This window comes from Aethalodelphis obliquidens, unplaced genomic scaffold, assembly GCF_003676395.1.
Source record: "Aethalodelphis obliquidens isolate GAN/ISIS:26980383/991018 unplaced genomic scaffold, ASM367639v1 scaffold49, whole genome shotgun sequence".
Taxonomy (NCBI): Eukaryota; Metazoa; Chordata; class Mammalia; order Artiodactyla; family Delphinidae; genus Aethalodelphis; species Aethalodelphis obliquidens.
Window position 1 is genome coordinate 10,526,017 of NW_020837993.1, and position 13,945 is coordinate 10,539,961.

The 13,945-nt window shown below is 43.0% G+C and overlaps 1 protein-coding gene across 6 annotated transcripts in view; it reads right to left on the reverse strand.

Moving 5' to 3' along the window:
- The window catches only part of IGF1R (insulin like growth factor 1 receptor), a 307,791-nt gene that overhangs the window by 58,707 nt on the left and 235,139 nt on the right, over window positions 1-13,945 (reverse strand). For all 6 annotated transcript variants that reach the window (XM_027083187.1, XM_027083186.1, XM_027083185.1 and 3 more), the window contains 3 exons: window positions 7,509-7,821; window positions 3,604-3,752; window positions 731-875 (listed from right to left, as the gene is read on the reverse strand). In XM_027083187.1, coding sequence (XP_026938988.1) covers window positions 731-875; window positions 3,604-3,752; window positions 7,509-7,821 — 607 coding nt within the window. The remainder of the gene's footprint in view (window positions 1-730; window positions 876-3,603; window positions 3,753-7,508; window positions 7,822-13,945) is intronic.

The following is a 13,945-nucleotide window of genomic DNA, read 5'->3' on the forward strand; positions in this document are numbered from 1 at the left end:
TTCAAAGCATTAGCTTAAAGCCAGGCAAGAGCTGTATTTAAAGGGGGGGGCGGGTCGGTGAAGAGAAGCACATACGCAAAGGAACACCTGGGCTAAGTGCTGGAGAGAAATTGCGCGTGCAGGAAGCACCCGCTTTTATTCCTCCTCTGGTGAAAGGCCTCCGGCTAGTTTAAAACCCTTATCACAAAGCACGTCTCTGCAGAAGGCAAAAATTCTATGAGTAGCACAAATCCTACAAGCTGATCAATAGAAACAATTCTGTGAATCAAGATTTCTTTGTAACAAAATGAACTGTTCACATGCCTCCAAATCTCTGATGTTCTAATACATCTGAAAAGATGGAATGGCTTTTACGTAGTGGACTACAGCACCCTGAGGCAGATAAGGGACCCATAAATGATGATTTCATGGAGAGGTAAGCACTTCAGACCCACTCCCAGTGCTTTTGGCAGAAACAGCCCCTACTGCAGCCCCATCTGCTGCTTTGCTGGCCACAGTCAGACACGTAACCCTGGATGGGTCACAACTCAGTCCTGAGGATGGAGAATTGTGACTACACGAGACCCCATGTGAGCAGGTGGGTCCTCACTCAGGGCGCCCGCACTGCTGTCATTTTCACTTCTTCTTTTTAATGAGAAAGGGCTCTTCCCTTAGAAACACAGAACTTTAAAATGCAGGCTGCTTACTCTGTGGTGGGAGAATGTCAGCTTGTGAAATTTGGAGCACTTACCCCTCTAGTTGCTCCTCTCCTAGGATCTGGCGAAGGTTCTTCAGGAAGGACAAGGAGACCAAGGCATGGGAGTGGCGGATCTTCACGTAGCCCGTCACGACCTCAATGAGTCCCATGAAGTTCTCCAGTTCCGAAGCGATGTTGTCTACGGTAAGGGGGGCCGTGTTACTGAGCATTCACTAAGCGTGAGCGGGGCGGACACACTTGGTTTCTCGCAAACGCGTGTGGAGAGCAATTCAGTGCGGGTCTTGTTTTCATGGTGCCACTGAGGTGCTCGGGCTTCACAGGACCCTTGTCCCTTATCAAAAGTGCGTTTCCCTAAGCTTGGCTTTCAACACCCTTGCCTGGGATGGGGCCCCCAAGGCCAGGAAAGGGGAGTTTCTAGAAGGCTGGGTACTGCAGCTCCCAGGCTGATTAACAGAATGTAATATCATAAACACCAGACTGCCAATTAGCAAATGCGGGCACATCTAGGGAACTTCTTTAATATGCTCTGTCAACAGACAGTGCTGCCTCCAAAGTACAAGGGCATGACTAAATAAACAACATTTCCTCGGTCTCATTAGGAACTGCCTTTGCCACATTTCTAGTTCCTAAGATACAGGGATCTATATTTAAAGCTTCTATCTTACTAAGACTGGAAGAAAATGCACCAAAACGTTAACAATGGTTATCGGCAGGTAATTTTAAAAAATTCATTTCTATGCTTCTACGTTTTCTACAATGCACATTCATAACTCTCACACATATAAAATAGTTGGGAACATCGTTGCTAATAGATGTGTAAAAATGACAAGATGTATAAACTGTATTTCCTTTAATTTTGTAGCCTATTTTTTTCTCATAGTAAATAAAAAACATAAACTTCAACTTATGCCAAAATTATAACACATACTATAATGAATTGGGTGTGGTTCAACTAACAGAATTTTACTGTGTATGATTTGTGAAGGCTTACTTAAGAAAAGGTTCTCTTTTGCTTTCAATTGATAAACTTCAAAGAATAAGTGTACTGTCCTCCAGGGTAACACCCTACATTTATGGACAGCTTGATGGTTTTCCAAGAGAAATGAAGGAGAAATTCAAGTTGTAAAGACTAGCGGTTGCCTGCAGTTGATGTTTCAAGGAAAAGATCATGAATTTTAAATGTGGGGTGGGGGACTTCCCTGGTGGTGCAGTGGTTAAGAATCCACCTGCCAATGCAGGGGACATGGATTCAAGCCCTGGTCCGGGAAGATCCCACGTGCCACAGAGCAACTAAGCCCGTGCACCACAACTACTGAGCCTGCACTCTAGAGCCCGTGAGCCACAACTACTGAGGCTGTGTGCCATGACTACTGAAGCCCATGTGCCTAGAGCCCACACTCCACAACAAGAGAAGCCACTGCAATGAGAAAAGCCTGCGCATCACAACAAAGACCCAACGCAGCCAATAAATAAATAAAATTAAAATAAAATTTAAAAAAATCCTCACGGTCAAAATCTGAAAGATTTATTTTAAAAATAAATAAATAAATAAATGTGGGGCAGGACTCATGCCTTCTAGTAAGGCTGAGGAAGGACCTTTCCAATGAGATGTCTAACCAATTTCCTGTGATGGCTATAAACTGGAAGACACATTTCATCATCATGCACAAATATGTACCAATTCCTTCTCAAATTATACTTCTCCATGGATTTAATTCGTGGATTAAATTTTTATCTTGAGGATAGGAATATAAGAAAAAAAGAAGGGTTAGCCATTTAAAGGATATGTTCTAGGGAATGAGGAAAACTTTTTTAAAAATTAAGAAATCTAGTAAGTGCAAAAAGAATAAAACTGCAGAATACCATGAAAGCAAGAAAATTCTAGCTGTGTGGAAACAAAGTTATCTCTGTTGTAGAGGAGTGAAAGGTGTTGTGAAAATCAAGGGCTATCCAAAAATTCAAAAGAACTAAGCAGAAAACTTGTTGCTGCCATCTCTAAACCGTAAGAATAGAGCTCACGTATTGTACAAATAGTATTAAGGAAAAGTAAATGCGCAGAATAAATAGGACATTTTTGCCCCTCAGACTATAAAAAAAAAGAAAAAAACTTCTTCACAAAAGGATTTAGAAAAAAATTCCTTTCAGCCTCAACTCCTTCTTATATTTCTCCTAGCTTACAAAATTATCAGTACCTTCACCAAGTGGTTCCAGTGGTGGAGAACTTAAGGCACCGTTACTAGAAGCCCTTGTCAATTACAGATCAGAACTGAAAGTATCACCAAATAAGTCAACAGGAAATGCTTCACACAAATGCAATTACCAGGAACGCCAGCCATCTACTGCAAATAATGGGGATCCTGTAGAGGGTGAGATCGAAGCTTTAAATGCATGATGACATACATATACTTTTATCTCTTTTGGTTCTCAGAAATAAATTTGGAGATTGGCCACTTTTGGACTGAATAAAATTTTAAAATGATATCATTAAACTCTTCCCTTGCTCAGTTATCTTCAATATATCCAAGTAACCAAGACTCTGGACTTAAAGCTCTGTGGACTTGGCTCCGGCTGGAGACTGCTGAGTCACACCTTTGATCCATCGGTCTCTTCTGGGGTTTGTACGTGTTGGGATGTGTGTATCCTGCGTAAGATGTGACTTAAGAAAGATGAGGGATGACCCTCTGAAGAAACAAATGCTGTGCCAATGGCTGAAAATCAGACGGCCTTTCAATCTGTTTTTTATCTTTAAGGGAAACTCAAAGGAGGGGCATTGAGCATGAGGCTTACGCACCATGTTGTTTTTCTAGGCCCATATTTTAGTTGTGAGTCATGGATGAGTAGGAAAAGCATCAACAAAAGAAAACCAAGAGATCTGGCCCTCTCTTCCAGGGAGATGGAATACTTACTGCCGCGTCGGATATTAATGAGTAGATTGCCCTTGAAGATGGTGCATCCTTGGAGCATCTGAGCAGAAGTGACAGAATCAATGGTCTTTGTCTTTTTCTCTTCCTCACACACTTTGGGACAAGGGCCTTCGCAAGGGATGCAGTACATGCTGTTGAAAATAAACCAACCCAAAACACAGAGAGCTGAGTCTGTCTTCTTGCATTAAAAAAAATCATAAAGATATGCTTTTATTCTAGGTGTCTTTACAGTCCACATTACAAAAAGCAACTGGTGGAAGCATTCAAGTGGTCACACTGTTTCTTATCCCCAAGCCTACCCAGGATAAACCACTCAAATTGCAACCAAAAGGAGAAACTGCCTACAAAGGAAAAGCATGCTGCCTGTTTCCAGACAAAACACATGATACACCCTTGAGGCATGTGTGTATCATAGGCTGGGACTGGTGAGCCAGCTGGTCCCATGTGGGAGAAACAGCTTTGCAGAAAGAAAGCACCTGGGGTTCCCAAGAAGAACAGAACTGTTCTCTGATGTTGTGGCCCCTGCTGGCACACCCTGGAGGAGCCATGGGGAGAGTGGACAGGGATAGCAAAGGGACGGCAGAGTCTCTGCCACTAACGGGAATCTAACTCCTGCAGCCAGTGGTCCAGCAAAGTCCAATGAGGGATTCCAAAAGGCATGTGCTATAGCACAGATCCATTATTTTCTTGCTAAAGCACAACTGAAATAATTTCTTGACAGTGTTTGGCAGAAACTTGTAAATTGATCCAAGCGTTGTTTTCGCTGCATACACAATAAAAACAAGGAACTTCCATTACTTTGTAATAAGCTCCTATTTCACATGCAATCTTGAACATGCCACAAACCACCAACAGTCAGGGACCAGTGAGTGACGCTGGCACTTTTCCTGCTTACCTACCCTTATTTAGGAAACAGTGGACAAAACACTAATCCAGCTGCTGAACCACAGAAAGTTCGGTCAATTTCCAAACAAATAAATGATACAACATTATGGGATGTGTGTGTAATAGGACGGTGAATTGGAGAGCCACTATATTTACATGATGGTTCTTGAATGATCGTTCAAACTTCATGAAGTGAAAAACAGTCAAGGAAACAGTGTAAGTTATAGCTCTTAGCATTAAGTACCCCTACCCCGAACCTTACTGCATATTTAAGGCAAAGATGAAGGGTTTTGTTTAAAAGCTTATAGATAAATAAAATTTTCCTACTGTTTTCTTATTTCCTATTGGGAGAACAGGAGGCAAGGTTTCCAAAGGAACTGGGCCAACCATAGCAACGGAGGTTTCTCCCTTCTCTAACATCACACTCAACATGCTCACTTCTAGAGTAGGTAGCAGCTTTTCTTCAGTACTCTTTGTTGGTCTTTTATTGCTTCTAATTTACCTACAAACCAGATAATGCCCCACCTCCCTTTTTAAACACTTTTTATTTTGAAATAATTACAGACACACAGAAAGTTGCAAAAATAGTACAGAAAGGTTCTGCGTACCCTTCACCTGGTTCCCCCAATGGTTGCATCTTACATAATGATAAAGCAATATCAACACCAGGAAACTAACACAGGTACAATGCCTGCATATACTTACATGTCATCTTATCACCTGTGTAATCACCATAACCAGCTAGCCCATCACCACAAACATCTCCCTTGTGCTACCCGTACAGTCACCCTGCCCCCACATCTCTAACTCACGGCAACCACTGATCTATTCTCCATCTCTATTACGTTGTTATTTTGAGAATGTTATATAAATGCAATCATATGGTGTGTGACCTTGTGAGACTGGCTTTTTTCACACAGCATAATGTCCTTGAGATCCATCCATGCTGTGTGTGTTTGAATGGTTTGTTTCTTTATATTGTTGATTGATACTCCATGGTGTGATGGATCACGGTTTGCTTAGCCGTTTACCTATTGTGGAGCATCTGTGCTGTTTCCAGTTTTTGGCTGTTACAAATGAAGCTGCTACAAATAACTGTGTACCTGTTTTTGTGGGAACCTAAGTTTTCATTTCTCTGTGGTAAATGTTCAGGAGTGTAACTTCTGGGTTGCAGATTAAGTGTATGTTTAGTTCCCCCTGACATTTTATTCAAATAGCAATTTCTGAACCAAACACCGTTCTTAAAATGTCTAGGAATCATCCAGCACTTAAAAAAAAATGTTTTTCTAAGAAAGTGCTCTGATTACATGTTGATAGTTTAAGCGTCCTCAAATCCATTCTGGTATACACAGTATTAAAAAATAAATATTTTAAAGTAAGGGTCAAATAGCCCTTAAAGGCTGAGAGGGGGATTTATTAGTTCTTGACGGCATTTTATTTTAAAGTGTAAAAGGGAGATCTGTAGCTTTGAACAGACTGTAAGCACTGGTAGGAAAAATAACAGCTCAATTCTTTGAAAAATGAATTACAGTAGAAGAAACTGTCACAGTGCACAGCACATCCCACTTTGCCCGCTACTCTGGCAGCTGCAGATGACTGAATGCCTCCAGACACCACAGGAAACACACCCGAAAGGCAAAGAAGTTATGACCCAAGGCCATGCACCAGCTGCCTCATCTTGGCCCCCACGCCTGGGGAGGAACTGTGGCTGAGCCTTAACTGGGTTCCAGGCACTGCCCAGGGTACTGGCAAAGCCTTTTTAAGTTCTAGGGCTGCCAATAAAATGTGAGTAAAATGTGGCATACTTATTTTGGGTGGAATATGTATACTCTCCAGTTCACTGGCATCCCTGGCACATTTACCATTTTAAAGTATTTAAAGTAACTTTTACTATAATAACCGTTACAGAAATGATGACAGGTAGAAAGCTCTACACTTCATTTTATGAAATAATGTGAGCTTTACCTTTGATTTGAAGTTAAGCCTATGGAAGGAGCAACATCTCCAAATATTACACCAGAAACAGATTCCCCTTTACCAAGACTTGCTTGATGAGGTTTGCAGAAACAGAAGGCAGCAAACAGAAGGGAAGTTACACGTTATACTCAAAATGAATGTTTCCTTTTCCAATGGTATTTTATATTTGTAGAATAGTTTTATTTTGAAGAACCTCGAAACGTAAGGATCCTCTGGTGCTAATCACGAAGTAGGCATTTAGTCCATTACAACAGAATTACTCTCTCCTAAGAGTTCTCTGCTCTGCTCCAGAGGAGGAAACAGCATCCCCAAATCTCTAGTCTTCTCTTGCTTCCAGGGTTATAGTCCTGTATTTTGTAACAATTCTGGCATTGCTTTTTCAAAAACTTAAAACCAATTCACAGAAGTCCAGTTGGCATGCACGAGAGGGATGCTGTTTGCCGTAAGGAACTTCTTTGCTTCCCAAGAGAAGTCTCAATGTTCAGGAAGCAAAATGAGAGAGAGACAGAGAAAACTGAGGGAGGGTGAAGGGTTCGTGTGTGTGTAGGAGGTGCTGATGGAACAAACTGCTTGCTCTTAGCGGCAGCTAGTTCAGGCAGGACGGGAGCCAGTGCTAAGAGACTTTGAGGCCTGCTCACTGCCTTAAGGATGCTGGTGGGCTGGCCGTGTCTTCCTTCCCGCACTCCCAAAGCCTTCACTGGTCTAGTGTTGAGTAGCATCGAGGGTGAGAAAACCTCAACCTACAGTCTCCCCCACCGGCCTGCTGCTGAGGGTGGCAGCCCTGCATGTGCACAGGGGGTCAGTGACCTCCGGGGACCTGAGCCCACAAATCAGGTACTTAATTCCAAACGGCCAGGCAGTAGGCTTTCAAACCAAAAAGACTCCCCATTGCTCTTACAGTCATCATAAACTGAAGTTATACCAGCCCTCTGCGGTGGCCCCCCTCCCTTAACCTCCCCAGGGTCCCACCCGGATGGAGCCACTGGCAGCATCAACCTTTCTGCCCCCCGGGCCCCAACACTGACCTCTGGCTGCCGTTGCGGATGAAGCCCGACGGGCACTCCTGCATGCACTCGCCGTCGTGGATCACGAAGCCCTCGGAATCGCTGCTCTCAGCGTTGGGGATGTTGGCGCAGAAGTCACGGTCCACACAACGCCAGCCCTCGAAGCGGTAGGTGTTGGGCGGGCAGCTGAGCACACAGACACCGGCATAGTAGTAGTGGCGGCAGGCCACGCAGGCCGTGTCGTTGTCGGGCGCGCTGCAGCTGCCCAGGCACTCGGGGTGGCAGCACTCGTGGTTCTCCGTGCACGCCCGCTTCCCGCACGTGCTCGGGCACACTGTGGGTGACAGGCAGGGTGTGAGGCTGGCTGAGAGCCAGATCGCTCCACCTGGCACAATCCAACCCATCAACCACAACGCGATCCCCAAATGGAACGTCACTGGGCATTGGACTTGAATCAACAGTATTACATATTGAGAATTTCATTATGGCAGGGAGCAAATACTCTGCGTTTGGAGTCAGGTGAGCAGGGTTTAATATCTAGCCTCTCCTACTTGACTATGTTTGGTCTTGGAGGAGTCCTTACCATCTTTGACCTTGATCCTCTCTTCTCATCTACAGAATGGGGTAATAATACCCATCTTGAAAGGTTACCTGTGGCATGCATGACACCGTGGAAGCCCTATGTGGACAATACAGTTTATTATTACCTTAGAAGGCATTATATGTGCTACTTAATCTGCATTTTTGCATATGTTCCTTACTGAAATATCTTGAAAAGCCTTAGTGTGCAGAAATGCTCATTTATTTTTGAAATGGTTAAACTAGGATATGCTAAAGATGATACCATTCAGGCTGACAAAATAGCTTTATAAAAGTTTGTGCATGCCTGTATCATATCAAAGGTCTTACCCCAAATAAGCAATGATATCTCAACCTAATATATCACAGAGAAGTCCCCATGTCTGATGGTAATTCTCAAATATAAGAAAGTGGGTGGGTGGGCAGTGTCTCGATCCCAGAGGACCATAGGATATTATAAACTATCTACCCTGACTCCCTCTATGCTAAAGTTAAGTGAAAGCAGTGTCTAAAAACAAGAGATCCACAGTTTTTGTCCCAAATAGATGAGCTGGCATTTATTTCCATAACAATGCTGTAAGGATCACACTCTAGGGGCTGTTCGCCTTACTAGCCAGTAAAGTGTAAGTCAACAAAATATGAAATCTGGTTTGCATTATATGCTTCCTACTTTTTCCTTGAGTTGGAAAACAACAGAAAATTATTTAAATATGTATATTATTGACTCTGACATGCATTATTTAGTGAAGATTCTATTATTTTCTTTATAATAAAAAAAGATGAAAAAATCAGAGATCATAGATAAGAAAATACATAGAATATCTAGTCCGCTTGATCACAATGTCATCTTATCAGTACCTCCATGGAGACCCTCCCAGATCATTTCCTACGCATGTGCATGCACATATAAATATCTATAAAAAAGGATCAAGTCATTCTGAAAGCATTTTTTGGCATAACATTCTGTGAATTCGACAATAATTTAACAGCTGCGTTGCATGCCATAACACAGTGTATCGTAAGTTATAATCAGTCTCCTACTATTAGACATTTCATTTATCGCCAACATTTTATTAGTACAATGAGCACTCAATCTTCATGAGAATTCTTAATTATTTCAGTAGAATCAATTTCCAGAGTTAGCCTTGCTGGGTCAAACTGTCCTCTGGGAAGTTGGTACCAATTTACACATCCACTAGCTGCACAGAGGAGTACCTTATTTTACTGCCAAGAGGTGCATTTAAAAACAGGTATCAGAACCTGGACATTCAAATGAATACTATCACCTCAGAAGAAACAGACAAATTCTCATGATACTGTCAGGCTTAAAATAATTTTGCAAGTTTCTTATCTGATCATCATTTTTGGCTGAGACAAATAGGTGGCCTTCCATTATTTATTCTTACCTATTTTGGTAATAAAACCTTGATTTTTAATTGGGCATTTGCCACCCAGTTACATATTATATCTCCCAGCCTCTCTTGTAGCTAGAAGTGACCTAAGTTCTAGGCAGTGAGACGCTAGAAAACTTTTGGGGTGGAACTTCCCAGAAGAGTCCTTAAAGCAGAGGGGGTACATCTTTCCTCCTCATTGCTGGCTGGAATGCAGGTGTAATGCCTGAAGCTCAAGCAGCCATCTTGGGCCATGAGGTGACACATAAAGAACAGTGGAGGGTCTCCCCTGGTGGTGCAGTGGTTAAGAATCTGCCTGCCAATGCAGGGGACGCGGGTTCGAGCCCTGGTCCAGGAAGATCCCACATGCCGTGGAGCAACTAAGCCCGTGCGCCACAACTACTGAGCCCGCGAGCCACAACGACTGAGCCCACGTACCACAACTACTGAAGCCCATGCGCCTAGAGCCCATGCTCTGCAACAAGAGAAGCCACCACAATGAGAAGCCCACGCACCACAACAAAGAGTAGCCCCCACTTGCCGCAACTAGAGAAAGCCTGCACGTAGCAATGAAGACCCAAAGCAGCCATAAATAAATAAATAAATAAAACAACTCATTAAAATCTATTAAAAAAAAAAAAGAACAGTGGAGCATGATAAAAGGAACTTGGTCCTTCATGACTGTGTAGCCAGTAGGCTAACCCTGGACTGCTTACCTCTAGATTTCTTTACATGAATAAGAAATAAACTTGTGTCTTGTTTAAGCACCTGCTATTTGTTAGATGCAACTGAATGAATCCCAACTAAGTGTCTTCAGAGCCAACGTATAATATAAGCAAAGAAGAAGACTGTTCCTGTTGGTCTATGTCATTTTTGTTTACCAGAACTGCCTCTCAATGACTTCTGTCTGTTTCCACAAACTAATCTACCCAACAGATTACAAGGAGTAAAGATCTCTAGTCACGCCAAAAAGGTACATTGTTGGAGGAGCTCCTAAAATGTTGGGATACATATACAGTCTACCAAGGGGATCATCCTGAAGTTGATAACACCAATTTGAATGTACAAGCTTAGTGTATTTGCAGTAAATGCACGCACACACCACACACACTTTACTCTCAAATCTCACACTTAATCTAATAATCACATAGATTAAATGACTATTTAAGTTCAAATATATCCATTACAGAAGTAACTTCAATGTCCAAGATCTAAAGAAGCAATAAAATTGCAAACCCTTAAGTTCAAGTTTTTAAACTAAAAACAAGAGAACTTAAGTCCGCCTATCCTTCATTTAATCATCCACTTAGCAACTATTTATTGAATGTGCACTGCACCTGTGTGCCAGGCCCTGTTCTTAAGAGATGGACAATACACCAGGTAAGAACAGGAGTGTGTAGTGGTGTACAGCCTGCCCAGGGCACCTGGGTTCCCGGGAAGGCTTCACAGAGGTGTGGAGGCTGGAACTGAAAGCTGAAAGCTGAGGAGGATAAGAATAACACAGATGAAATCACACGTAAATGTGTGTAAGAGCAACTGAGTTTCTGTGGTGGGAGAACTGGGTGCTCGTGAAGATGGCAGGGGTCCCGTAACAGGTGATGCTGGGAGAGAGGAGGGGGGCAGCTCAAAGAAGCATTGTAGGCCTGTCTGAGGGGTTTAGGCTCTTTGGTGGATAATGGGCATCACAAAGCTTTTGGGCAGGAGAGCGATGTGGTCTAATTTTCATATTTGAAAGGTCATCTGGCAGCAACACAGAGGGTTATGATGACCAGAGGGGGCAGAGCTAAAAGAAGAGGGATGAAGCCAGAGGAGAAATGTTATGCTGTCCCTACAAAGTTCATGTTATATAATACATCTGTGAGGTTCACATAGTTAAAGTGAAACTAGCTGTAGAAACCATGCTCACGGTGTCACAGCACAAACCTGCCGATTGAGCACACACCCCATTCAGAGCACTGAAGTCCCCGGAGCTGCTCATCAGCCATCAGCCACCACCAGGCTTTGTGTTTGGAGGAAGGAAAATTGATTAAGAATCTTACGATCATCATCAGAGACTAACCGGGGACAATATTTACTTGTAAAACCCTTCTTTCCTTGCTTACAATTTAAATAAAATGCTATATAAAATGACGAGTAGCAGACATCAATATTAAAAAGCTATTAATGTAGTATTAAAAACTAAGAGCATTTAAAAGAATAGAAAAATGCCCCTGTGCACTTGCTTAGATTCAAACATAAATGTTGGGCATTTCCAGTAGAAAGAAAAAAAAAAAAACCTGACAAAGTATCTGTAGATATGTTTTGCATTCCATTCCCCATTCCACTGAAACAGCATCTCTGGGCAGTGGTCCATTGCAAACCGCCCCCCCCACCACCCCCTCCCGAGGTGCATTACTAGAATTGCACCGTCAGTCAGTTCTTGCAACAAGCAGCACATAGGCTAGGGAATTAGGGTTTTGTTTCAGCAATGGGAGCTACTTCAGAAGGAATTTCAGTTAAGCTTAAATTAGGTAAAATCCTATTCTTTAAAGATGGAACAATTCCTCTTAAAGGGATCACAAATCAAGATCACAAATCTTCTACATCACATGATGCAACTGTACACAAACATGTATCAAATGCTTTTGGGGAATAAAAAAAGGGGTGTGATAGGGAGAGGGAGAGAAAGGTGACTATTTGCTGGAGGACAAACCCCAGGGATGGAAGCCAGTGTTCCCCTGGCTGCAGCACCACCTGAGAGGACTCTGGGAGGGAGGCAGGGGAGCCGGCGGAAGTTCAGGATTAGAGAGTCCTGGAGCCAGCCCCAGAAGCCCGCTGTAAATTTTGCCTCATCTCAATGTATATAAATATTATTAGTGTTCAGGACTATTAAGGGATTTCTTGAAAAGCCCCGGGCAGTGTGTCTCGCCAGCAGACGGATGGCTGCTTCACACGAGTGCCAAAACTTAAAATTTAGTACAGTTACCAAATTTCCAATTACAGAGCTAAGGGAGAAAGGAAGGGAACTTTTCCCCTGGCTTCCATGAATAAGGAGCACACCTAGCATGATGAAAGGCATTTCTACTTTTTAAAAATAAAAGGAAAATGGAAGGTGCTATAAATTAACAAATACACAGCGGGGAAAGCAAATTGATTTTGCCCATGAGATCTTTCTATTCGTTGGAATTTTTACAATGACCAACAATAACAACAAACGCCTATGTAAACTGCTGGAAAAGCTAACACAGGTCCCACATCTACACTAAAAGGATTCGTTCAGGGTCACAATCCCATAAAAATGAGGCACTGCATTTAAAAGCTCATTTTCTTCATTTTGGGGGACAGCAAAAAAAGTCACATACATCAACCTTTAACTCTCTTCCTCCTTCCCTGAGTCCTTATATTTATTAAATTCTTTCTAGGGATTTTAAAAACCTTTCTTTCTGTACTTGCCAATAAGCCCTTTAACAATCTTTACCTCAGAGAAACTATTTTTAAAAGCATATTTTGGAAGAGAAGATGGAGAACTCATCCTCTTCACAGGGAACAAAAATGGAAAAGGGGCCACTTAGCCATACAACTTCAAAAAACACAAACATTCTATACCAAATAATTTCTTTTTTATTTTTAAACATCTTTATTGGAGTACAATTGCTTTACATTGTTGTGTTAGTTTCTGCTGTATAACAAAGTGAATCAGCTATACGTATAAATATATCCCCATATCTCCACCCTCTTGAGTCTCCCTCCCCCCCCCCCACCCCTCTAGGTGGTCACAAAGCACCAAGCTGACCTCCCTGTGCTATGCGGCTGCTTCCCACTAGCTATGTATTTTACACATCCCAAATAATTTCTAAAGGATAGAACCAGTTCATGGATGTTGAAATAAGGTCAAGTTTCTGAATCAAAATACAGACTGGTATAGGGTCCTCTCAGGTATTTCCGGGTACCCTAAGGGACACACCACTGTTCCATATAAAAACAGGGTGACTTTCCTAAGAGACAGGCATCACTATGCATTAAGGTGAACTGCTGCTAACTCCAGGAAAGCACACTTTGACTTCCCAAGTACATCAGAGAGACATGTGGTCCAGAGAGATTTTGTGGTTTTCTTGCCCAGCCAGGAGAGAAACTGATTCCATCAGACACTGTGGGGTGTGGGGGAGGAGAGGGGAGGGAAACCCCAGCTGGGTCAACTGAACTCACAGCAGCCCCCCACCCCCCGAGCACAGCCAGAAATCTACCCAAAGCTGTCGGCATTCTCCTCCAGAGAGCACTGAGCCACAGCTAAGGATGAGAACGGCTCCTTTGACTATTAAATACATCAGCCAGGTCCTAGGCCCAGTTCTGCAGGCTCAGCAAGTGAGACAGCCCAGCCCCTGAGGACGAGCAGTGGGAATATGAGGGGCAAGCAAAGGGCCAGTAAGGAGGGCTTCCCAGGGGAAGGGAGCACCAGAACCCGGCTTGAAAGGCCAGTAGGAGCTAGCAGGTGCATGGGGGTGATGGCAG